The sequence below is a fragment of the Manis javanica genome, chromosome 7, assembly GCF_040802235.1.
Source record: "Manis javanica isolate MJ-LG chromosome 7, MJ_LKY, whole genome shotgun sequence".
NCBI classification, from domain to species: Eukaryota; Metazoa; Chordata; class Mammalia; order Pholidota; family Manidae; genus Manis; species Manis javanica.
In genome coordinates, this window is record NC_133162.1 from 66,782,690 (window position 1) to 66,810,681 (window position 27,992).

The window sequence follows — 27,992 nt, forward strand, 5'->3', positions numbered from 1 at the left end:
TATAAATTAGTTCAACCATTGTGGAAAGCAGTATGGAGGTTCCTCGAAAAGCTCAAAATATTCATACCATTTGACCCAGGAATTCCACTTCTAGGAATTTACCGTAAGAATGCAGCAACCCAATTTGAAAAAGATAGATGTACCCGTATGTTTATCGCAGCACTATTTACAATAGCCAAGGAATGGAAGCAACCTAAATGTCCATCAGTAGATGAATGGGTAAAGAAGATGTGGTACATATACACAATGGAATATTATTCAGCCATAAGAAGAAAAAAAATCCTACCATTTGCAACAACATGGATGGACCTAGAGGCTATTATGCTCAGTGAAACAGACCAGGCAGAGAAAGACAAATACCAAATGATTCACTTTTATGTAGAGTATAAGAAGAAAGAAAAAACTGAAGGAACAAAACAGCAGCGGAATCATAGAACCCAAGAATGGACTAACAGTTACCGAAGGGAAAGGGACTGGGGAGGATGGGTGGGAAGGGAGGGATAAAGCGGGGAAAAGAAAGGGGTCATTATGAATAGCATGTATAATGTGTGTCGGGGGGCACAGGGAGGGCTGTGCAACACAAAGAAGACAAGTAGTGATTCTACAGCATCTTACTAAGCTGATGTACAGTGACTGTCATGGAGTTTGTTCAGAGGGACTTGGTGATGGGGGGCGTCTAGTAAATATAATGTTCCTCATGTAATTGTAGATGAATTATACCAAAAAAAAAGATTAACAGCTAACTCATCAGAAATTTTGGAGGCCAGAAGGCAAAGGGATAACATATTCACAGTGCTAAAAGAAAACACTGATAATCAGTAATTCTATATCCAGCAAAACTATCCTTCAAAAATGAATGTGAAATCAAGGCATTCCAGGAAAAAAAAAAAACTGACTGAATCCATTACTAACATACTTGCCCTATAAGAAATGCTAAAGACAATCCTTTGGGCTAAAATGAAAGGACATGAGACGGTAACTTTAATTGTCATGAAGAGATAAAGAACACTGGTAAACATAATTATATAGGTAAATGGACATTATAAATGTCCTTCTTGTTGTTAAATTTTTTTTCATATGATTTAAAAGACAACTGCATAAAGCAATAATTATAAATTTTTTGACAGACATACAAATTATAAGGCGTGATTTGTATGACAGTAGTAGACAAAGGAATAGACTCATACAGCAGCAAAGCTTTGTAAATAAATAAAATTAAGTTGGTATTAATTTGAACCAGACTGTTATAAATTAACACATTACTTGCACTCTCTAAGAAAATTACAAACATACAGTAAAAGCAACAACAGAATTGGAACAGCACACTAGAAAATTTTCACACAAAAGGGGACTCTAAGGGAGACACAGAGGAAGAAAAATTAATGACATATAGAATAACAACACAGTAGATATAAATCTTAACTGATCAGTCATTACATTAAATGTAAATGTATTAAACATACAAATCAAAAAGTATAGACTGGCAGGATGAATGACAGTGTGATTGATAAATATACACTTTGTATTCAAAGTCACAAGTAGGTTGAAAGTAAATGGACAAAGATACATCATGAAAAGGGTAACCAAAATAGAGATAGATTAGTTATACTAAAACTACAGAAAACGCTTTAAGACAAAAATTATTATTAGAGACAAAGGAGATTTTATAATGATAAAAATATCCATCAAGAAAATATACAATTGTAAACATATGTGTTTATAACATATAAGACCAAAACTTATGAAGCAAAAATAGAATTTAAGGGAGAAAAGCAATATATTTAGAAACTTCAATTTTATTTTCAATAATAGTACAACTAGACATAGGATCACAAAGAAAATAGAGAACTTATAATACTAGACCTACAAATGTATAGAATACTGCACCAAAAAAACAGAAGAACATCAGTTCTTCTCAAGTGCACATAGAAAATTCTCTCTCCACAAAACAAAATATGGTAGGTATATAACAACTCTCAATAGATTTTAAATTACTTAAATAATGCAAAGTATATTCTCTGATCAAGGTAGAAACTAAAACTCAAAAACAGAGGGAAATCTGGGAAAATCCAAAATATAATGAAATTAGAAATTTGGGGAAATCACAAAGACAAGAAAATTAAATAACACATTTGTATTTAACCAGTGGGTCAGAGAAGAAATTTAGGAAATTAGAAAATATTTTCAGGTGAATGGAAATGAAAACACAGTATACCAAAACTACTGAGACACAAGGAAAGTAGTGCTCTGAGGAAACTTTACAGCTGCAAATACATTATCTTAGCCCACTTGGATTTCTATAATGAAAAAATCATAGACTGGATGGCTTAAACAACAAACATTTACTTTTCACAGTTCTGGAGGCTAAGAAATCCAAGATTAAGGCAGCGACATATTTGGTATCTGGAAAGGACTTGTTTCCCTACTTCATAGCCAGCCATCTTCTTGCTGTGTCTTCACATGGAAGAAGGGGTGAGGGAATTCTCTGGGGTCTCCTTTAAAAGAGCACTAATCCTATTCATTAAGACTCCATCCTCATGACATAATCCCTTCCCAAAGTCCCCAACTCCTAATGCCATCACATTCAGAATTAGGTTTCAACATGTGAATTTTGGGAGGACATATTCATAGCATGCATTAATTAAACACAAAATAAAACACATATAGCATGCATTAATTTAAAAGATCTCAAATCAATAATCTAATCTTCTGCCTAAATAAAAAAGAAAAAGAAGAGCAAAATAAACCCAAAGCAAACTGGAGGAAGGAAGTAATAAAGATTGCAGCAGAAATAAAATAAATAGAAAACAAATTTAAGATTAAAAAATTTAATCTTGGTCAGAAATACTAACCAAGAAAACAAGATGATTCAGTTACTAAAATCAGGAATGAGAGAAGGGATATTACTACTGACCTTACAGAAATATGAAGGATTATAGGGGGATATTATGGCCAATTTTATGTCAATTGTATGTCAAATCCAATAACCTAGATGAAATGGACAAACTCCAAAAAAGACAGAAACTATAAAAATTGACTAAGAAGAAACAGAAATCCTGAAAGTAAAGAAAATGAATTAGTAATCAAAAGCTTCCAATAAAGAAATGTCTAGGACCAGATGGATTCACAGGTGAATTTTACCAAATATATAAAGAAAAATTAACACACCCAATGCAACTGGTTATTTGTTTTATGATTCCATTGAGAGAACAAAAGGGAGAGTTTCCCAAAGTAACTAAATGGGGCAAATGTGAGATGAGCTAAAAAAAAGTGTGTGTATCTTTGTGAGAACAAGACTGCCTGAGATTTGGGGAATTGAAAACAATACATTATGGCTACCCTCGAAGCCCACTTATAAAGCTGTCTTAGGGGGTAAAAAAAAAAGAGTTCAAATCTGGAGCAAAAAAATACAACTGGCAACCTCATATTTTGAAATGTAAAACAAGCAGAAAAATGTATCGCTCCTAGGTTGGTTGATTCTACAAATCTTGATCAATGTTTAATGCAACCTAAAAGCAAAATAAAAAGTAAAAATGCTTTAATACAATTCGAACCGTAAAAATGTACAAGCCAAAGAAGACAGAGTTTAGGTAATCTCTATGTGACAATGTAAGTGAAACTTTTTGATAGTTTCAAATTATTTCAAATAAAATACATATCAAACACACTAATGATTGTTCTCAGTGTATTTATTAACCCATCCTTTCTTTTACTTCTCTTGCTACCCCCTCTGATTGTTGTCCTTATCCAGCTCTTGGGGGCCCTCTTCCTGTACCCACCCCTTACATGCTGGAATCTAATGGTTTCACCCTGAGCCTGCCCCTTCTCATTCTGCATGCTCTCCTAGGGACCTTGCTCACTCGGCTTCATGTACCATGTATGCTGGTAACTGTGGAATTCCTATCTTCTGCCTGGTCCTGTCTCCTGTCCTCCAGACCAGTATCATACATCAACTGGTCTTTGGCCATTTTACCTGCATCTCTCAGAGTCACCTGAAACTCAACATGTCCACAACAGAAGTTATCATTTTCACAAAACCTACTTCCTCTTCTTATGTTTTTCAACACAACACATGGTAAAGCTCTTAATGCAGCTGCCCAAAATAGGGATCTGGGCTTTACTTTTATTTCCTTCCCTCCTCTATGCTCCCAGCCAATATCAAATCCACTCGGTTCTCCCCATCTCTACTGTCTATCCCTGGTCATCTTGTATCTGGATGACTGTAATAACCTCCCTTTTCCACTCCTGCCCCACTCAAAACCTCTCTCCACCTTTTAAAAACACGCTTTTAATCCCTACATAAACACTTTCATTGACTCCCACTGCACTTAACTCCAGAATCCTTAACATGACATATACAACACAGTGTGATCTGGCTTTTAACCATCTCTTTAGCTTCAAATCACGTCATTCTCCCAGCTCCATGCAACCCAGCTATAATATTGGACTATTTCATTCCCTGAAATAATCTTGCTCTCTCCATCTACTGGGTTTATCTTAGGCCAATGCCATAAAACTCATTTCTTCAAGACTCATCCAGGCTAGGTTAGGTTTTCCTGTCTTCTAAGAATACCTTCCTTACTGGTCCAAGGTCCCCAAAGTGCAGGAACCCAATCTGTTTTGTTCACTGGTATTTTCTAGCTCCCTGCATAGTACCAAAACATAGCAGACATTTTAAAAAATGTACTATCACTGACTGATTAGCAACAAGTCCTTCTGGCTCCACTTTCTGGTCAGCTCTTAGAAACACCATTTACTTCTTCAGGCTATCAATGTCATCTCTTTCTAGATTATGACAATAGCCTCCTAACAGATCTCCCCAAATATATTTCTCTATTCTCTTCATGCTGTAGCCAGATGACCTTTCTAAAATGTAGTTCTGATCATCTCAGCCTCTATGCCTTTAGGATAAAATCTAAACAGTGAGCACAAATTTTAAGTTCTTTCATGTTATGGCCCATGCTTTCTCGAAACCCTGACTCATCACTCATCCCCCTGCCTCATATATAATCTATACTTTCCCCTAGCTGGGTCTTCACACTTCCTGTGTTCTCAACCCCTGACCTCCCCCTCCCCACCCCACCACCACCACCACTGCAAAACTAATAACTGACTTCCTTCAGGGAGTCTTCCCTGGTAATGTTCCTAACTGTGCTGGCCATCCCACTTTGTGTACTGTGACCAAGGCGACTAAATATACCCCTTAGCCAGGACAGTACTGCTTTACATCTGCTGATCTGTCTGGCTTATTTACTAATAGCTCCTCCTTTCACTCTTAAGGCATACTGGTTTGGAGAGTAAAGTACCTGGTCTCTCTAACAATAACTATTAACTGTTTGTCCATTTACTTACTTCTTCCCTAGACGAGGTAAAAAATTATCCGTTTCATTTACAACAGCTTCAGGCAGTGCCTGGCACCCAGAAAACAATGTATGTTTATTAAATGTACATTGTACTACTGTACTTACATACTGTAAAGGCATGCACTTTCATTAGGATATTTATTTGGTTCCATGGTTTGCTAGTGAGAACCAAAGTGGTGCCCCCGCCCAACCAATTTAAAGGTTATGTATTTCACCAAATAGTTCATATATTTTGGAGAGATTTTGAGATTTACAAAGCCTAACTCCAAAATATATACATCATCCTCTACATAAGCAAGCACTATTACCTCGACATTAGCTCCAGCTACTTTCCCATTGGTGCTCTCACATTTGTAAGTAGCCAGACATGTGCCCTCACTCACCCTCGTAGGCAGTAGCATATATTCACCAAAGAGTAGAAGGCCAGTGAGGGCTACAGTCAGCCCCCAGGGAATTGGTTCTCTTTCTATGAAGCAAAAGGTCCATTTACCAACCAACCCAAGCCTCATATGCAAACTCTGTTTTTCACAAAGCACTTTCCTAAAGATACTCACATCAGATAGCATTGGTTCATCAAGTTCTTCCACTCTGCTCAATTTAGGTGCCCCATATCGATCACTAATTTCAGCTAGTGTTTTGCCTGAGTTTGCATCCTACAATTGTAAAATTCATTTTTACTTTTAAATAACTGCAAAATTTATAGATAAATTTTCTTTCAATCTGATACATTTCTGAATTTCAACATCAAAATACAATATTGCTAATTAATGGACTATACCAATAGCTGTTAATTATGGGAATTTTAGGAATAAATGCTAAAATAATTTTTAAATACATTCAGAAATTTTAAAAATACTGTAATCAACATGTGGTCAATATCTTACAACATTCTAGTTTTTGAAAATATAAACTCAAACAGAATGCCCAATTTTTATCCACTTTGAAATTTTAAAGCACATCATATTTAAACTTGACTTGTTATTACTAGAATTTATATTTGGACTATCAATTTTTATAATCTCCTTATTAAAAATTTAGCTACTAATGCATCAAAATTAAGCTTTGTGTTCCAGGATATTCATTCATTTCAGATAATATAACTTTTTCTTTTCACCTCTGAATGTAAAGTATCTTTACCTTTAGCTATATTTTCTATATTCACTCTCATCTTCTATAATATATAAAAATGAAGAAAAATACTTTATGAATAACTTTTCATTTTGATTCCATGTTTAATTTTCAAGCATTTTTATGTTTATGTAATGCTATGATCCATTTAACAACAAAAATACTACAGGATAGGGAAAATATTCAGTAAGACTGTAATATCTTTGTATGTTGACAGATGATAAACACACTTATGGTGAGCATTTAGTGATGTAAATAATTGTTGAATAACTGTGTTGCACATCTGAAACCAATATAATATTGTATATCAACTATACTTAAAATAAACAGCAGAAATTTCATATTTAAACTGAATACACTTAATACAAAACTGCATATTGCAGTCTCATTTACTACTCAACACTAATAGAAAGTGATCACATTTTGTTTATAATTCAATCCAATTTTTAAAAAAATGGAATAGTCTGAAATATTAAACCTGCAGTCAAATTATTAGCAAATGTGAAAATGAAAGAATGAAAATTTTAACAAATTCTTAAAATAAGAGATTTTAAAGAGAATTTGCAGTTAAGTACAACTATACACATACTAAATATTTCTGAAGGAATCAATCTGGCCCAAGTCACTATCCACTGCACACATCTTTTCCATAGAACCTGAGCAATGATCTCTATAATACTCTGACCACGTGGGAGGCCTCTTTCTAAATATGAAAATGTTCTAACCAAACCAAACCTTGCTATGACCTCTATTTTTTTATTCTAAGATAGCAGTGTGGTCTAACTGACCCTAAAATGATTCATTTTGCTATTGAAAGATTAATGATCTCATGATCACCTATATGGTGACCCTAATTATAGGTGACATATATAATACTGTTTTCTCAAGACTGTTCTATTCTCCTGGGAACTTATCTCACAACCATCCAACTGTTAACAGTAAAGTCCGTGTTCTTATAGGACTCTGTCCCCCCTTAGTTTGGATACTTGATGCAAACTAAGCCAGTCAGAATCCTTCCCCCAAAGATGCTTTTCTTAACTGAAACCAAAAAAAAAGAACTCATTCCTCTCAGACAGTAGGAGCCACAACATTACAAGACCCTGGAGTCAATAAGGACCATTCCTAACCCATATGCAGCAAGCCAGACTGTAGTGAGAGTGAAAACTAACAGCCAGAGAACAGTAGAGGTACAAGCCCTGGTAACATTTGATTTTCTTACTCCCAAAGGTTCAGAAGGCCCAATTGTACCAGAGCCCCTCACAGTTTCGTTGTAAAACCCCTTCTTCAATCCAAGACTGACCCAATAAATTTCCTTTTGCAAATAATAATTTAAATGGTGTCTCTGCAGCCACAAGAAGGCCAAGAGAAAAGGCCACAAATGGACTCATCTCTGAGCAATGGGTGAGATAAGGGTACTTTACAGGAAAGAGATGAGGGATGATAAGCCAGTAGGAATATGGATTATGAAAGCTATTGTGGTTCTGGTCGCACAAGCTGATGATGCCTGCAGAGAGTAAACATGAGTGTAACCCTCTGGAGCCACAAAACAGAGTCCGATCCCTCTTATAAATGACAGACTTTCAAACACTCAAATATAGCTAGCAAGTAATTCCCATTCAATTGCCTTATCATTTGATCACTGTCTTCTCGGTGTATTCTAGTTTTTCTTCGTTCATTTTCAAACTGAACTTAAATGAACAGGAGATACATATTTATGTATCTATATGTGTGTTTGCATGCATGTATGTATAGGTGCCCTCTATATTCAGACTAAGGTAACATCAGCATCTGTATTTTTTAAAACTATGTATGGGATTCTAAATTTATCCTTTTAAAAATCTAATCTTTTTTTATTCAATTCAACTTTCCAATTATTTTCAAATTGCTTTAAATAATGATGCCCTTATCTGAACCATTCACAAACATATTCCATAAATATACTTCTTTTTTAAATTAAAGTTTCAATGATATACAATTCTTACATGGTTTCAAAGGTACAACACAGTTATTCAACAGTTACTCATGTTATTAAATCATTACCCTCTCTAGTGTGGTTGCTATCTATCAATGCAGAAAGATGTTATGAAATCATTGACCATATTCTCCATGCTGTACTACCATCACCGTGACCAACTTATATTGTGATTAATATGTTTCTGTTTTTAATTTTAACTATGAAATAAATAGAGGGGTAACATATGAGTAAAACATACAATATGAACATACATACAAACATATAATATGAAACATACATAAAGACATACATATGAACTTATGATATGAAATATCCAGCTGAAAAGTATAATCAATCATTCAAAAGTCTGGTCTTTGTGACATAGTTTTTGGATACCAGAAAACATTGGCCAAACTAGAGGCTTGACATTATTAGATACAATCAATGAAGATGGACTTTTTGACATAAGTTACTACATAGTATATTGAATGAAAGACATGAAAAATCCATACAAAAACATTTTTTAAATGTAAGCTATTGTTGAGAATACATAAAGCATGATGAAAAGAGATGTACTATGGTCTTAGACTTCAGAATACCCCCAATATTATAAAGGCCTTAACCTTCAACATCAACTACCATAATTAGGAACAACTATCTCTTGACTAAAATATTGCTATAATATCACTATGAGAGAACAAATATATTGCTAATATCTACTGTTCACAAAGAAGTTTCACATACAACATCTTATTTGATGCTTACAACAACTCAGTGAGATAGTGCTAATGATATTATACAATTATCCTTATTTTCAAAAAGGTAAACAGAGACTGCAGAAGGTTATTAAGACCTGTTTAAGTCAAACAGCTGCATGTGGCAGGTCGTTAGATTATAAATCCCATGCTGTAACAGCTTGAAGAAACACTTTGAGAAAAAAGTTGGTAGCATGAGAGGTGAGACAGAAACCTCCTTCCCAAACCACATATAATAAGAAAATACGGAAAATACAACTAACCTTAAAGAGCAACAGGAAAGAAGACTGAGACAGACTGCCTAAATCTGTGGAAAAGAGCATATCTCACAGAAAAGGGTAAAGTACTAAAGCCACGATCTGGTGGTACCCAAGCCTGTCCCTCACCCCAGCTCATAGGGAGGAGGAAGACAAATGGAGCGAGGAGGAGGTGGAGGCCTAGGACTGCTGAACCCCCAGCCCTGGAGATCTGCTCTGGGAGCACAAACCTACATTACATGATGCTTAACAGCAAGAAGCTGAAAGCTTTTCCATTAAGATTGGGAATAAGATAAGGATGCCCACTCTCCCACTTTTACTCAACATAGTTCTGGAGGTCCTACCCACAGTAATCAGACAACACAAAGAAATAAAACGCATCCAGATTGGTAAGGAAGAAGTTAAACTGTCACTGTTTGCAGATGACGTGATATTGTACATAAAAAACTCAAAAGAATACACTCCAAAACTACTAGAATATCTGAATTCAGCAAAGTTGCAGGATACAAAACCAATATACAGAAGTCTGTTGCATTACTATATAATAATGATGAACTAACAGAAAGAGAATTCAGGAAAACAATTCCATTCACAATTGCATCAAAAAGAATAAAATACCTAGGAATAAACCTAACCAAGGAAGTGAAAGACCTATACTCTGAAAACTACAAGACATTCATGAGAGAAATTAAAGAAGACACCAATGAATGGCAATAAATCCCATGCTCATGGATAGGAAGAATTAATATTGTCAAAATGACCATCCTGCCTAAAGCAATCTACAGATTCAATGCAATCCCTGTCAAAATACCAATGACATTCTTCAATGAACTAGAACAAATAGTTCTAAAATTCATATGGAACCACAAAAGACCCCAAATAGGCAAAGCAATCCTAAGAAGGAAGAATAAAGCTGGGGGATTACGCTCCCTGACTTCAGATTCTATTACAAAGCCACAGTAATCAAGACAATGTGGTATTAGCACAAGAACAGACCCATAGATCAATGAAACAGAGTTCAGATATAAACCCAAACATATATGGTCAATTAATATACAATTAATTAATGGTTTATACAATGGGTTAATGACAGCCTCTTCAACAATTGGTGTTGGCAAAACTGGACAAGAATGTGATGTTGGCTGTGGGTTTGTCATATATGGCCTTTATTATGTCAAGGCACTTGCCCTCTATACCCATTTTGTTGAGAGTTTTTATCATGAATGGATGTTGAATTTTGTCAAATGCATTTTCAGCATCTATGGAGATGACCCTGTGGTTTTTGTCTTCTTTTGGTTGATGTAGTATATGATGCTGATGGATTTTCAAATATTGCACCACCCTTGCATCCCAGGAATAAATCCTACTTGATCATGATGGATGATCTTTTCGATGTATTTTTTAAATTTTATTTGCTGATATTTTGTTGAGTATTTTTGCATCTATGTTCATCAGGGATATTGGTCTGTAATTTTCTTTTTTTGTGGTGTCTTTGCCTGGTTTGGGTATTAGAGTGATACTGGCCTCATAGAATGAGTTTGGAAGTATTCTCTTCTCTTCTACTTTTTGGAAAATTTTAAGGAGGATGGGTATTAGTCTTCACTAAATGTTTGGTAAAATTCAGCAGTGAAACCATCTGGTCCAGGTGTTTTGTTCTTAGGTAGTTTTTTGATTACTAGTTCAATTTCATTGCTGGTAATTGGTATGTTCAGATTTTGTTTCTTTCTGGGTCAGCCTTGGAAGGTTGTATTTTTCTAGAAAGTTGTCCATTTCTTCTAGGTTATCCAGTTTGTTGGCATATAATTTTTCATAGTATTCTCGAATAATTCTTTGTATTTCTGTGGTGTGCGTAGTGATTTTTCCTTTTTAATTTTTGATTCTGTTTATGTGTGTAGACTCTCTTTTTTTCTTGATAAGTCTGTCTAGGGGTTTATCTATTTTGTTTATTTTCTCAAAGAACCAGCTCCTTCTTTCATTGATTCTTTGTATTGTTTTATTCTTCTTGATTTGATTTATTTCTTCTCTAATCTTTATTATGTGCCTCCTTCTACTGACTTTGGGCCTAATTTGTTCTTCTTTGTCTAGCTCCATTAATTGTGAGTTTAGACTGTTCATATGGGATTGTTCTTTCCTGCGGTAAGCCTGTATTGCGATATACTTCCCTCTTAGCACGGCCTTGGCTGTGTCCCACAGATTTTGTGGTGTTGAGTTACTGTTTTCATTTGTCTCCATATATTGCTTGATCTGTTTTTATTTGGTCATTGATCCATTGATTATTTAGGAGCATGTTGTTAAGCCTCCATGTGCTTGTGGGCTTTTTTCTTTTCTTTGCATAATTTATTTCTAGTTTCATACCTTTGTGGTCTGAGAAGCTGGTTGGTACAATTTCAAGCCTTCTGAATTTAATGAGGCTCTTTTTGTGGCCTAACATGTGATCTATTCAGGAAAATGACCCAGGAATTCCACTCTTAGGAATTTACCCAAAGAAAACATGCCAAGATCCCAAATACAAAAAGACATATGCACCTCTATATTTACCACAGCACTATTTACAATAGCCAAGACATGGAAGCAACCCTAAGTGTCCATAAATAGATAAATGGATAAAGAAGAGGTGGTACATATACACAATGGAATATTATGCAGCCACTATAAGAAACTAGACTCTGAAAAAGAACTAGTGGTTACCAAAGGGGAGGGGTTGGCGATGGTTGGTGGGGAGGGAGTCGTATTATTATTGGGACATGGTTGGGGAGGTCACAGGGAGGACAGTGTAGCATAGAGAAGACAAGCAGTGACTCTGGAATCTTACTATGCTGATGGACAGTGACTGCAATGGGGTGTGGGGGAGGACTTGATAATACAGGTGAATGTAGCAACCACAATGTTTTTCATGTGAAACCTTCATAAGAGTGTATATCAATGATACCTTAATAAAAAAAGAAAGAAACAGTTTGAGGATTCTAAGAGGTTTTAAGTAAACAGACATTTATAAAACTTCAAATTACCTTCTCTAATTGTTCTTGAGCCCTCTGCAGTTCTGCTCTCTGTCTCTCTTTTTCTTGCATTTCCAACTCCATCTGTAATGCCCGCTGTTGCTAAATATTCATAAATAAGTCATATTAGAGTTAGATCAATTGCCAGGAATTAACTCTATTACTCTGAAATGTCCCAGGATAATTAAGTTTACACCCAACTAAATTTCAGAAAGTTACAAAAATAAATGGTCAGAGCCACCTAACAGTTTTCACTTTTTCAAATGTTTTCTGAAATACAAAGTACAAAGGAAGCTTCCTTAATTGCTAATTGAAGAAAAGAACAATTTATACAAAATCAAGTCATTTTTTCTGTTCTTCTTGAAGCAACAAATGAGATTGCCATAGTTTTGTCAGAATCTAAGCATAGATGTGTCTTCAAATAGCCAAATCTTGGTTGCAGAAGAGTGGATGAGAAAATCTTAAGAACACTATCTTGTAATCCACAATACATTTGGTCCTAACCCTACATATATGCCACACTAGAATAGGGGTCAGCAAACTAAATTCTGTGGGCCAAATCTGACCCAACTCCTTTCTTTGTACAACCCATGAGCTAAAAACAATTTTTACATTTTTAAATGGTTGCAAAATATCAAAGAATAACACTATTTCATGACACATGAGAATCATATGAAATTCATATTTTAGTGTATATAAATAAAGTTTTGTTGAAATACTGCCATGGTTTTGTTTACTTATTATCTACGACTACTTTTGCAGTACAACAGCAAAGTTGAGTAGTTGCCACAGGAACCAGAGGTGGTACTGTCAGCATTTTGTACTGTTGCTGAGCATACCGCCTATCAGTGACACCATTATAACTCAGTTTTTGGAGTACCACAGTATTACTCTACCATGACACACTTTTTTACCCAGTGCATACCCAAAATTATGTCAAAACAAGAAAAGAAGCAGATTTTAACATTGCCTTTTAAGACACAGTGGAAAGTGGATTATTTTATTACCAAATTAAATGGCAATGTATGGTGTTTGCTAAGCAGTGACACTGTATTAAAAGAATACAATAAATATCAATATTACTAGACTCAGCACTCATCAAAATATTCTCAACCCACAGGAAACCAAAGATCAGAAATATCAGAAAATTTAAAACAATTATTTCATCACAGCAGAATTTCCTCACAAAAGTCAAAAATAAACATGAAACTGCAACAAAAGTTAAGTTTTCAAGTGGTTCATTTGTCAGCCATGCAAAGCAATACATTTACCTACAGTGAGTTAACTAAAACATGTCTGATTTCAGTGTCCAGAAAGAAAAAAACTTTGTTAAGATTATTGCCTTTCAGCGAAAACACTTCCTCAAGGAGTTGAGAACATTGGGAGCAACATCAATAGTCAGTTAAAAAGAAGGCAAATGAGGGGGAGGAGCCAAGATGGTGGCATGAGTAGAGCAGCAGAAATCTCCTCCCAAAAACATATATATTTTTGAAAATACAACAAATACAACTATTCCAAAAATAAAGACCAGAAGATACAGGACAACAGCCAGACTACATCTACACCTGTGAGAACCCTGCGCCTCACAAACTGGGTAAGATACAAGCCGTGGCCTGGTGGGACCCAAGCACACCTCACCCCAGCTCCCCAAGAGGAGAGGAGTCACAGCAGGGAGGGAGAGGGAGCCCAGGACTGCTAAATACCCAGCCCCAGCTATCCACACTGGAGCGCAGACACACAGTGCATGGGGTGCTGGATACTAGGGAAATGGAACAGTAAAATCTGTGAGCAGGTCCCCGCAGCCTGTGCCCCTGGGACAAAGAAAAGTGAGTAGTTTTTGAAAGTCTTAAAGGGACAGAGATCCCATAGCTGGACGGAGGCATCCCAGCACAATCAGCTCAGGAGCTGCAAACCCAGGGAACTCTGGGTGCCCTACCCCCCTGGAGCAGCAGCGCAGCTCCGAGGCACCTCAGGGCAATAAACAGCCACCCGCACGAGCACGTTCCTGCTCTGGCGCAGCCCAGAGCAGCAGCCTGAGAGCGGCCATGCCCACAGCAACTGCACGGAGCTTCCTTCATAGTGGACAGGTAAGAATCAGAAACCCCAACTGCGTGCAACTGCCCAGTACAAGCTGCTAGAGGTCACCATTCTCCCAGGAGAGGAAGGCCACAAACTAACAAGAAGGGACATTCTCACAGCTGACATGTGCCAACTACCCACGACTATCTCTATCGCCATGAAAAGGCAGAAGAATTTGATACAGACCAGATTAACCCAGACAGTCTCCCCTGAAAAGGAATCTGGAGAGATAGACCTAACCAATCTTCCTGAAAAAGAATTTAAAATTAACATCATAACCATGCTGATGGACTTGCAGAGAAATATGCAAGAACCAAGGAAGGAGAATACAGAATTAAAACAATCTCTGGAAGAATTAAAAATCACAACGGATGAGATGCAAGAGGCCATTGATGGATTAGAAACCAGAGAAAAGGAACGCATAGAAGCTGACACAGAGAGAGATAAAAGGATCTCCAGGAATGAAACAATATTAAGAGAACTGTGTGACCAATCCAAAAGGAACAATATCTGCATTATAGGGGTACCAGAAGAAGAGAGAGAAAAAGTGATAGAAAGTGTATTTGAAAAAATAATTGCTGAAAACTTCCCCAAACTGGGGGAGGAAATAGTTGCTCAGACTACAGAAGTACACAGAACCCCCAACAGAAGGGACCCAAAGAGGACAACACCAAGACACATAATAATTAAAATGGCAAAGCTAAAAGACAAGGACAGAATTTAAAGGCAGCTAGAGAGAGGAAAAAGGTCACCTACAAAGGAAAACCCATCAGGCTATCATCAGACTTCTCAACAGAAACCTTTCAGGCCAGAAGAGAATGGCATGATAAATTTAATGCAACAAAACAGAAGGGCCTTGAAACAAGAATACTATATCCAGCACAATTATCATTTAAATATGAAGGAGGGATTAAACAGTTCCCAGACAAGCAAAAGTTGAGGGAATTTGCCTCCCATAAACACCTCTACAGGGTATTTCAGAGGGACTGCTCTAGATGGGAGCACTCCTAAGGCTAAATAGATGTCACCAGAGAAAATAAAATTACAGCAAAGAAAGCAGACCAACCAAATACTAACTAAAGGCAAAAAACAAAATCAACTACCCACAAAAGCACAAAGAGCACAGAATAAAACACCTAACATATAAAGAATGGAGGAGGAGGAATAAGAAGGGAGAGAAATAAACAATCATCAGATAGTATTTATAATAGCTCAATAAGCGAGTTAACTTAGACAGAAAGATACTAAAGAAGCTAACCTTGAACCTTTGGTAACCACAAATCTAAAGCCAGCAATGGCAATAAGTACATATCTTTCAATAATCACCCTAAATGGAAATGGACTGAATGCACCAATAAAAAGACATCGAGTAATAGAATGGATAAAAAAGCAAGACCCATCTATATGCTGCTTACAAGAGACTCACCTCAAACCCAAAGACATGCACAGATTAAAAGTCAAGGGATGGAAAAAGATATTTCATGCAAACAACAAAGAGAAAAAAGCAGGTATTGCAGTACTAGTATCAGATGAAATAGACTTCAAATCAAAGAAAGTAACAAGAGATAAAGAAGGACATTACATAATGATTAAAGGGTCAGTCCAACAAAAAGATATAACCATTATAAATATATATGCACCCAACACAGGAGCACCAGCATATGTGAAACAAATACTAACAGAATTAAAGGAGGAAATAGAATGCAATGCACTCATTTTAGTAGATTTCAACACACCACTCACCCCAAAGGACAGATCCACCAGACAGAAAATAAGGACACAGAGGCACTGAACAACACAGTAGAACACATGGACCTAATAGACATCTATAGAACTCTACATCCAAAAGCAACAGGACACACATTCTTCTCAAGTGCACTTGGAACATTCTCCAGAATAGACCACATACTGGGCCACAAAAAGAGCCTCAGTAAAATAAAAAAGATTGAAATTCTACCAACCAATTTTTCAGACCACAGAGGTTTAAAACTGGAAATAAACTATACAAAGAAAGCAAAAAGGCTCACAAACACATGGAGGTATAACAACACGCTTCTAAATTGTCAACGGATCAACGACCAAATTAAAATGGAGATCCAGCAATGTATGGAAATAAATGAACAACAACAACACAAAGCCACAATTTCTATGGGATGCAGCAAAAGCAGTCTTAAGAGGAAAGTATATAGCAATCCAGGCATACTGAAAGAAGGAAGAACAATCCCAAATGAATAGTCTAATGTCACAATTATCAAAATTGGAAAAAGAAGAACAAATGAGGCCTAAGGTCAGCAGAAGGAGGGACATAATAAAGATCAGAGAAGAAATAAATAAAATTGAGAAGCATAAAACAATAGAAAAAATCAATGAAACCAAGAGTTGGTTCTTTGAGAAAATAAACAGAATAGACAAGGCTGTAGCCAGACTTATTAAGAGAAAAAGAGTCAACACACATCAACAGAATCAGAAACAAGAAAGGAAAAATCACGACGGACCCCACAGAAATACAAAGAATTATTAGAGAATACTATGAAAATATATATGCTAACAAGCTGGAAAACCTAGAAGAAATTGACAACTTACTAGAAAAATCCAACCTTCCAAGACTGACCAAGGAAGAAACAGAAAATCTAAACCAACCAATTACCAGCAAAGAAATTGAATCGGTAATCAAAAAACTACCTAAGAACAAAACCCCTGGGCCAGATGGATTTACCTCAGAATTTTATCAGACATACAGAGAAGATATAATATCCATTCTCCTTAAAGTTTTCTAAAATATAGAAGAGGGAATAATCCCAAACTCATTCTATGAAGTCAACATCACCCTAATACCAAAACCAGGCAACGACCCCACCAAAAAAGAAAATTACAGACCAATATCCCTGATGAATGTAGATGCAAAAATACTCAACAAAATATTAGCAAACCGAATTCAAAAATACATCAAAAGGATCATACACCGTGATCAAGTGGGATTCATCCCAGGGATGCAAGGATGGTACAACATTCGAAAATCCATCAACATCATCCACCATATTAACAAATAGAAAGACAAAAACCACATGATCATCTCCATAGATGCTGAAAAAGCATTCGAAAAAATTCAACATCCATTCATGATAAAAACTCTCAACAAATGGGCATAGAGGGCAAGTACCTCAGCATAATAAAGGCCATATATGATAAACCCACAGCCAACATCATACTGAACAGCGAGAAGCTGAAAGCTTTTCCTCTGAGATTGGGTACAAGACAGGGATACCCACTCTCCCCACTGGTATTTAACATAGTACTGGAGGTCCTAGCCATGGCAATTAGACAAAACAAAGAAAAACAAGGAATCCAGATTGGTAAAAAAGAAGTTAAACTGTCACTATTTGCAGATGACATGATATTGTACATAAAAAACCCTAAAGACTCCACTGCAAAACTACTAGAGCTAATATCAGAATTGAGCAAAGTTGCAGGATACAAAATTAACACACAGAAATCTGTAGCTTTCCTATATACTAACAATGAACTAATAGAAAGAGAAATCAGGAAAACAATTCCATTCACAATTGCATCAAAAAGAATAAAATACCTAGGTATAAACCTAACCAAGGAAGTGAAAGACCCCTACCCTGAAAACTATAAGACACTCTTAAGAGAAATTAAAGAGGACACTAACAGATGGAAATTCATCCCATGCTCTTGGCTATGAAGAATTAATATCGTCAAAATGGCCATCCTGCTCAAAGCAATATATAGATTTCATGCAATCCCTATCAAATTACCAAAAGCATTCTTCAACGACCTGGAACAAATAGTTCAAAAATTCATATGGAAACACCAAAGACCCCAAATAGCCAAAGCAATCCTGAGAAGAGAGAATAAAGTGGGGGAGAATCTCACTCCCCAACTTCAAGTTCTACTACAAAGCCACAGTAATCAAGACAATTTGGTATTGGCACAAGAACAGAGCCACAGACCAGTGGAACAGAATAAATACTCCAGACATAAACCCAAACATATATGGTCAATTAATATACGATAAAGGAGCCATGTACATACAATAGGGAAATGACAGTCTCTTCAACAAATGGTGCTGGCAAAACCGGACAGCTACATGTAAGAGAATGAAACTGGATTATTATCTAGCCCCATATACAAAAGTAAATTCAAAATGGATCAAAGACCTGAATATAAATCATGAAACCATAAAACTCTTAGGAAAAAATATAGGCAAAAATCTCATGGACATAAACATGAGTGACTTTCTTCATGAACACATCTCCTCAGGCAAGGGAAACAAAGGCAAAAATGAACAAGTGGGACTATATCAAGCTAAAAAGCTTCTCTACAGCAAAGGACACCATCAATAGAACAAAAAGGTATCCTACAGTATGGGAGAACATATTCATAAATGACAGATCCGATAAAGGATTGACATCCAAAATATATAAAGAGCTCACGCACCTCAACAAACAAAAAGCAAATAGTCCAATTAAAAAATGGGCAGAGGAGCTGAACAGTTCTCTAAAGAAGAAATTCAGATGGCCAACAGACACATGAAAAGATGCTCCACATCGCTTGTCATCAGAGAAATGCAAATTAAAATCACAATGAGATATCACCTCACACCAGTAAGGATCGCCACCATCCAAAAGACAAACAACAAATGTTGGCGAGGTTGGGGAGAAAGGGGATCCCTCCTACACTGCTGGTGGGAATGTAAATTAGTTCAACCATTGTGGAAAGCAGTATGGAGGTTCCTCAAAATGCTCAAAATAGAAATACCATTTGACCCAGGAATTCCACTTCTAGGAATTTACCCAAGAATGCAGCAGCCCAGTTTGAAAAAGACAGATGCACTCTTATGTTTATCGCAGCACTATTTACAATATCAAAGAAATGGAAACAACCTTAGTGTCCATCAATAGATGAATGGATAAAGAAGATGTGGTACATATACACAATGGAATATTATTCAGCCACAAGAAGAAAACAAATCCTACAATTTGTAACAACATGGATGGAGCTAGAGGGTATTATGTTCAGTGAAGTAAGCCAGGCAGAGAAAGACAAGTACCAAATGATTTCACTCATCTGTGGAGTATAAGAACAAAGAAAAACTGAAGGAACAAAACAGCAGCAGACTCACAGAACCCAAGGATGGACTAACAGTTACCAAAGGGAAAGGGACTGGGGAATATGGGTGGGAAGGGAGGAATAAGGGCAGGGAAAAAGAAAGGGGGCATTACGATTAGCATGTATAATGTGTGGGGGAGGTCATTGGGAGGGCTGTACAACACAGAGAAGGCAAGTAGTGATTCTACAGCATCTTACTAAGCTGATGGACAGTGACTGTAATGGGGATTGTTGGGGGGGGGGACTTGGTGAAGGGGGGGACCTAGTAAACATAATGTTCTGCATGTAATTGTAGATTAATGATAACAAAATGATGAATAAATAAATAAATAATTTTAAAAAAGAAGGCAAATGATTTTGAGTGGTTTTCCTGGGCTCTTGATGAGAAAACAAATGTTCCCAAGACTGCTCAGTTGCTGTTTATTCAACAAGTCAATGCTGAGTTTGAAGCGACTGAAAAATCAGCCTCCATGATTAGTCTTCATGGGACAATAGGCAAGAATATTTTCAAAGAAATTGAGAAACATTAATTCAGTACAACCAGCAGTAAAATCTGCTAAGATGTGTTACAACCAATGGTCATAAAAATATGTATGGAACAGAAAAAAGCTTGGTTGTACAAATTTACAAACATGTGAAAATACAGTGTTTGTGGCCTATGAGTATTATTGTATTATTCAACAGCTGTTATTCTGTAGAAAATATATATTTGAATCTATCATGTGTGATTGAGCCAATCGGATGAATACTGTCCTTCATTCAGTCTATGAACATAGCTACCAATAGTTCTGTGAGTTTTTGTCAGAAGTAGAATAATCTTGAATAAATCCTGACTTGCCATATCATACAGCAGTTCCATGGCTTAACAGCAGTAATGTTTTATTGTGAATTTTTGAGCTCAGGGCCAAGATTAAATTTTTTCTGAATGAGAAGAGACATTTTCAGTCACTATTACCAAACATTAAATGGCTTTGGAAATAGCTTTTGCTGCAGACTTAATAGTTTTTTAATCAATTCAACCTAAAATTTTAAGGCAAAACCTCACTTGCATGTAAAATTTACCCTGCAGGAAACAACTAAGGTTGTGGGAAATCCAATGTCAAGCTATGATTCTAGTGCTGTCAAAAACAAAACAAGAAACTAGATGTCCATTCCCACACAAATTTGCAGCAGACATATTTTCCAAGCTTAAACTACAGTTCCAGAGTTTTGTTAGGCCTCAGTGTAAGTGCAAAGGAAATTTCCGTATTAAAATAACTGTAACTGAGAAGATTTTACCAATCCTCAATTAGAAATGATGACATGCTCAAAGGCAAATAGTGAGGGGAAAAAATCTAACAGAACTTAAGAGTTTTACAAATGCCTTCCAAGAGATGACTATGTATAAAGTTATATGCACATAGACTGACATCACCATTTGGCAGGACCTATGTATATGAAAGGAAATTTTTCAAAGATGAAATACATAAAAGCACATTATAGATTAGTATTAACAGATAAACATTTTCAGTCAATTTTGTTAAGAACATTAACTCTGAACTCCAACGAATGTGAAATGTTATCTTTAAAAAAAAGAATTCTTCTCATTAGTAAGCCTGTATTACAAAAAAAGAAAACCTATTTAATTATTTTTTTTTATTTCATCAGTAAAAATTTCATTTGTAGAAATTTGCTTTCTCCCTTACATATCTATATGATATACTATAGTACCTACATAATATTTTCAGTTTTGCCTCTTGGCCTGCAAATCATAAAATATCTACTTTTAACAGAAAGAGTTTGTCAGCCCCAAGCTAGAAAATAATTTCTTACCATCAGTCCAATGCCACCCCATAAACATGGTAATAAGCTCATCCCATTAAGAGTATTTTAAAACCACATTTTAAAAACAATACATTTTTTCAAATAAAGAGGGAATAAACAGTGATTAATAGTTATTTGTAAATGACAGTTAAAGATAATTTCTTGGTATTCCTGTATTATCCCCACTACAATGTAAGTGATGGTGTAGGGAGCTAAAATTAAGGAATATGTCAGTCAATAAACTTTCAGACATTGGTAGAATAAGTGAAATAACTAATCTCTCAACAGTAATGTAAAGTGCAATTGTTAATACCAGCCACATTGGTCAACATAACCAGTTTCTCAGTATTTTCAGGAAATTTTCAAAACCCAGTTCTTCACACGAGTAATATCATTAGAAAGATATTTTTTTAAAAAAAGCTTTTACTTCCAAAATAAACTGCTAAAAAATGGCAATAAAAGTACTTCCCTGTTCACAAGGACCTGAGCTGGCTGTTGAGTGCCTAAAATATCAAGGAATTTCAAGTCAGTAGTACCGCCCAGAGCACACCTGCTCTTGTTGTCAACAGGGAGGTGGCCAGAGTCCTGCATCTCCAGCTCACCTGACTGGGGCAGAGAGGGCCTGTTGGTTCCTCTGCACCTCAGCCTCTCTCTCTCTCTCTCTCTCTCTCTCTGAAGCTCTCCTCTGTTGGTCCATTTCTCCACATGTCTCTTCTCCTCCTCTCATCTATTTCTGCCCACCAGTCCACTTCTGGCCATAAAAACTTTCACAAAATATATTATCTTCCACTCCCAATATAATGCTTGGAGTTTGATGTACAGTGGATTGCTTCCTACTGGTCAAATGATACAGCTAAAGAAATGCTGGATTTCTAGTATTGCCAAATTTTATTTAACTAGGACAAAGTAAATGAGTCAAAGAAAGTTAATTCATTTTCACATTTGTGGTGTATTGTCTTGAGGAAGGAGAACAGTTAAGAAGTTCTCATTTCTGATAGATGGGGAACAGATACTAGCTGTTAAGATAGAAACTGTAAGGCAAAGGGCAGATCTCATTCAAAGCTGAGGTTACTGCAGCAGACACCTGGACATCCAACTCAACAGTTTACAACTACCCAACAAGAATAAGCCAAATGACTGAAAAAATGAAGACACAAAAGGAAGTTTTCAACAGCCATATCCATCTAAGGTTCCTAGAATGTTCTATCCCAGTATCAGGTATGGGAGATTAGGCAAAGAAGCTATTTACCATTTCTATATTTTCCTTTTTATCCACACCCCTGAATAACAGGCCTCTTTCCTTTTTTTTAATGTGTAGACTCAAGTCAAGACTCTAGAATTAATTACTATATGATATAATTATAGGGGTGTGACTATAGTTCAGAAGCTCTCCATATTTCATGATCATGGGTCCCTACTTCATTAAGAAACAGTCACACAGAAACAGCTTTCAACTTTGTGCCACAAAATCTATACACCCACAGAACCTACACCATCCTCTCTCTCTCCTCTTTCCTTGAATCGAAAAATCAAAGTGCCCTTTTACCTAACCTATGTTCCAGACTCAATCTCTTTTTATCTTCATGGAAAGCTGACACTAGAAATCATTTCCTCTATTTCTTAACACATTAACCACTCCCTGTCTACTCCGTTCCTTAAAAAAAACAAAAATAAAACAACACCTTTCCTGAAAATCTGCTCGAAAGCATTACCTACACTAGTCATCCCCCATCATACCCCATGCTATGCACACTGCTCCCACCAAGGTCACCAGCGGCCCCAAAATGGGCACTTTGCTGTCCTGCTCTCACTCAGCCAGCAGCAGGCATCATTGACCACTCAGATCTCACTTAGAGGCTCTCTCACCTTGGATCCCAAGAGCACACACTCCGAGTTTTCCTCCTACCTCACTGCTGCTGCTTCTCCAGCAAAGAAGACACGTAAGATGAGGAGATAAGAAAGCCATATCCAAGGAACAAAAGATGGGGAGATTTTCAACATTTGGGTTGCATCACACCAAGGTCGATATGCTCATTTCAAGGACCTCTGAACTCCCCTCTTACCTCCTGAAACACGAGCTCCTCTGCTTTGAGCCTCGCCATCATCTCCTGCTCCATCAGAGCTAGTTCTCTTTCACGCTCCAAGTCAATCATTTCCTTTTGTCTCTAGCATTGTTTAAAAAACAATATCACATGTCTAATTAGAGATAAAACAATTTGTAAAAACAATCTTGAAAGCACATTCATCACCAACAGTAGGGATAGGGTTTAGCAAATTATAGTCCATCCATTTGGAAACTTTAATAATTTGTGGAAATGTGTGTTTTATTTGAAGAAAAAGCACAAAATTATACGTTGACTATAATCACAATAATGGGAAAATCTACAGACAAATGTTAGAAAAAAAGACTAGAAGAAAATACCTAAAAATCTAAATAGAAGTCTTTGTATATTGTTTTCTTCTATTTTTTCATGTCCAAGTTTTTATATAATAAACATACTATTTTTATAATAAACAATATTGGACTTTTTTAAAAAAACAACAAATTGGATGAATTATTTTACTTTTCTAATTTTCTAAAAGAACATCCATACACACCTGTTGCTCCATGGTGACATTTTCCTTATACTTGTAAATCCACAATGCTAAATATTCTATTGGATCCACTGGGCGAACTCTTGCCACTTCTGCAAGACCTTGAGTTAAACATGTCCCAATATACTTCTGAAGATATATTGACTCCATTTCAAATTCCTAACTTTTAAAAAAATAAGTGTTTTTACATTAGTGAGCAGCAATTTTTTAAATTAAAGCGAAATAAAAGTAGAGTCCAGTGAGGCCAACAAGCATTGCATCCTGCCACCAGCTATGGGCAGCACCTCCCATCAGGGATGGCACAAGCTGGCTGCAGAAAACTTCTAATGGTTTCTTAAAAGGCTCCACAGAAGTCACAACTAAAATGCTTTGAAAATCCGAAAGAACCCTCAAGTCCAAGATTCAGAAAAGGGGTACTGTCCTTATTGATTGTAAGATGACTATATGCCAAGCAATGCATTATTTCAGTTAGTCCTCACAATATAATCTGAAGAATAGTTGTCATTATCCCCACTATGCAGATAAGAAGGATCAATTTAGGCATAAAGAGCATAAACTGAACAGTCCAAGATCACACATGCAGCACATGGTAGAGGTGGGATTCATACCAACTCTTAATTCCAGAGTCATTATCCTGACTGTAATAAGATGCTGCTCCCAAACCATGAATTATTTTTAGAAAACATCACAATAATTAACCTAAAAAAAGAGTCCATGCATCTCCAGGAGAAAGAATTAAAAAAAAATTCAACCTTCAAAGAATAGCATATGAGGCTCTTTACACTGTGGCACCAATTTTTTCAGGCTCAACTCCAGACATTTCTTCTGCCTCCAACATATCCTGGCTCTAGCTACACTGAACATCCTGCTATTCTGTTGATCACACCTTGCATGTTTTCATCTCCATGACTTTTGCACATGATCCCTATCTCTCAACTTCAAAAAAATCTCACCTGCAAGATATAGATCATCTCTCATTCTCTGAGCTTTCCCAGGCACTATAAAGAAGTTCCTCCTTTCCCCACAGCTCACACAGCACTTGTCCACTACCTGAGAATTACCTGAAAATAATGGCCTCCTAAAGTTCATCTGTAGACCTCAACACTGCTTGTTCTTATACGATGGTGAGAGTACTATAATCTCTATGAAGAAGAATTTGGCAATATCTAAAAAATTACCTATGTATTTACCCTTTGACCCATCAACTCAATTCAGGGATCCTACCTTCCAAAAATATGAAGTAATATTTGCATGTGGTTATTTGCACCACTACTTAGAATAGTCAAACTGAGCCCATTGTGTGTGTGTGTGTGTGTGTGTGTGTGTGTGTGTGTGTGTAGTCAAATAAACTAAAACTCTAAAACCTGGCGTGTGTGTGTGTGTGTGTGTGTGTGTGTGTGTGTGTGTGTGTGTGTGTAGTCAAATAAACTAAAACTCTAAAACCTGGCGTGTGTGTGTGTGTGTGTGTGTGTGTGTGTGTGTGTGTAGTCAAATAAACTAAACCTCTAAAACCTGGCGTGTGTGTGTGTGTGTAGTCAAATAAACTAAAACTCTAAAACCTGGCGTGTGTGTGTGTGTGTGTGTAGTCAAATAAACTAAAACTCTAAAACCTGGCGTGTGTGTGTGTGTGTAGTCAAATAAACTAAAACTCTAAAACCTGGCGTGTGTGTGTGTGTGTGTGTGTGTAGTCAAATAAACTAAAACTCTAAAACCTGGCACAAAAGAACCTAATTCTTCATCAAGCTGGCACTGGTGTCTTAACCTCAGAGTGAAGATTTTCCAAACTGAGTTTGGAACACATGGTTTCACTTCTTCAGTGGGATATACTCCAAAGACAAAAATAACTAGATTGACATCTCAATGTTATCTGAAGAGGAGTAACATAAAAAAGGGTACAGATCACTGCTGCTATTCCAAAAAAAAAAAAAAAATACGTGGGAAGGGACCGTAGTTTCTAAGGCAGAAAACCTCTGACCTAAGAGTAGCACCCGGCGGAGGGTCGTCTCAAATCTGCAGGCGCTGCATCTCATTAGCGGAATCCGGGGTCCTGAAGCTCATTACCTCGCTTGCTACCTGTCCATAAAGTAGCCATAATACCCACCTCACAAGGTGGTTTTAAAGAATGTTATTTTTCATATACACGAACAGGCAACTTGGCTCATCGTAAGAAAGCCCCTTGCCCCGGAAACAGCTGCCTCAAACCTGGAGAAGTCATCACAAAAAAATAGAGGTCCCTAAGGCCATGCCTGGGAGAAAACCGGTCAACGGAATGGGAAAGGGGTCCGGGAAGGGTTGCCAGATTTAGCAAGTAAAAATACAGGATGCCCAGTTAAATAAGAATTTCAGATTAGCAGCGAATGATTGGTGTTCTCCTATACTTGTACTAAACCGTTATTCCTTATTTCTCTGAAATTAATGTTAAACTGGCTATCGCGTGTTGTATCCCGCAACCCTCGGTTCGGGGCGCTTCGGCTTGTTTTCCGGTCCCGGGTCGGCAGAAAGGTCTGCGGCCACACTCGCCCCTCCAGCCGGCGCGGCGCGGCTCAACCCTGAGGAGCCTGCCACAGACGCCCACCGAGCCCCCAGGCGCGGAACGGACCGAGCAGAGCCTGGGCGTCGCCGGAGCCCCACCCATTCACCCGCCCAGCCGCCGGCGGCCAGAGCCCAGCCACGCCTGACCAACCTTTCCCCGACACGGCGCCTGCGTTCTCGGAGCGCACTCCCCGCGCCGGCGCCTACCGCCTACCCGCCAGGCGCGTCCCGTCGCTAGGCAACGAGCTCGCGCACCCTCCCGGCCAGAGCCGCTGCGCTGCAGGGAGGAAGCGCCGCTGGGGCGGGTGAGTGGAGGGCGTCCGCTGGGCGGGGTGCCAGGAGTGTGGGGAACACCTCGCTGCAGAGAGGAGGGGAGGCGAGCGTGGGTGGGCTGGAGGCGCGGCGAGGTGTGGCGGGTGCCCGACGGAGAGGAAGGAGGCCGCAGTAGGTGTCCAGACTTGCAACCTACAGGCTCCAGAAAAGGAAATCGAGCCACGCGCTCTGGGGAGATAAAGGGGCGGCGGGCTCGCGGGACGCAGCTGTAAAGGGCCCTGTCTGTGAATGGGGGAAAAGGCTCACAGCCCCCGGGCCTTGAAGATAATCACAGCAAGTTTGATGGCCTGGTATTTTCACAACTTCGCACCTTTGCACTTACGGGTGAATTCTGCTTTTTTCCGTTCAGAACCGGCTTAGGCGCTCCCACGTCGGGGAAGCCCCCCGACCTCTGCAAGGCCACAGCCATTGCAGTCTTCCCTGGCCTAGTCGTTTGTGCACAATAATCTACTTGCGTTTCCCAGGTTCTAATGTTTTAATTTAGGTGTGGGGCAGTGCTGGGCAGGAGAAACCGCCCTAAACGTTGGTCAAGGGAGTTAAGTGCTAGAGTGGGCGCTGATAGATGGAATGGAGCATGAGCTCCTGCCTGGGTATCACAGCCCTCCTGATGAAGTCACGGAATATTTTCTGAGCACCTACTGTGGGCCTACCACTGGCAATATAGTGTGAATGAAGACCAACTCTATGATTATTGCCCTGCCTACTGTGTGCAAGGCCATGAACAAAGAGGGCCAGTGTAAGCACACCCTCGGAGGTACTCTGGGAAACTCCAGAGCTCTGGGAAAAATAGCCCCCTCCTCTTTGGTGAGTGTTCCCTGAGTTTGTGGGGCAGGGGACCGTAAAAGGCATCATATGTAAGTAAATAAATAAGACTTGGCAGATGTGATGAAGTTGAGGATTTTGATTTGGGGAGATTATACTGGATTATGCAGGTGGGCGTAGTATAATCCAGGCCTCACATTGTAGCTCTGTTATTCTGGCCCTACTGTCTTTGCATCTCAAGTCTTAGTAACCATCAGATAAACATATTTCATTGAGACAATTATTGAAAATGTGCAATTTAG

The 27,992-nt window shown here is 37.8% G+C and overlaps 1 protein-coding gene across 3 annotated transcripts; it reads right to left on the bottom strand.

Annotated features, from left to right (window-relative positions):
* Positions 1 to 1,153: 1,153 nt before the first annotated feature.
* Positions 1,154 to 26,840, bottom strand: DYDC1 (DPY30 domain containing 1). 3 transcript variants are annotated; one of them, XM_073241089.1, is made up of 6 exons: positions 26,747 to 26,817; positions 24,067 to 24,222; positions 23,532 to 23,633; positions 12,466 to 12,555; positions 5,918 to 6,016; positions 1,154 to 3,509 (listed from the first exon to the last, which is right to left on the bottom strand). In XM_073241089.1, the coding sequence occupies exons 2-6, from the start codon at positions 24,211 to 24,213 to the stop codon at positions 3,480 to 3,482; spliced, it is 468 nt and encodes a 155-aa protein (XP_073097190.1). In that variant the 5' UTR covers positions 24,214 to 24,222; positions 26,747 to 26,817; the 3' UTR covers positions 1,154 to 3,479. The 3 variants fall into 3 exon arrangements, with proteins under 3 accessions (XP_073097190.1, XP_073097189.1, XP_073097188.1); XM_073241088.1 differs by lacking the exon at positions 26,747 to 26,817 and adding an exon at positions 26,039 to 26,731 and having other exon boundaries at positions 24,067 to 24,226; XM_073241087.1 differs by having other exon boundaries at positions 1,155 to 3,509; positions 24,067 to 24,226; positions 26,747 to 26,840.
* Positions 26,841 to 27,992: the final 1,152 nt, after the last annotated feature.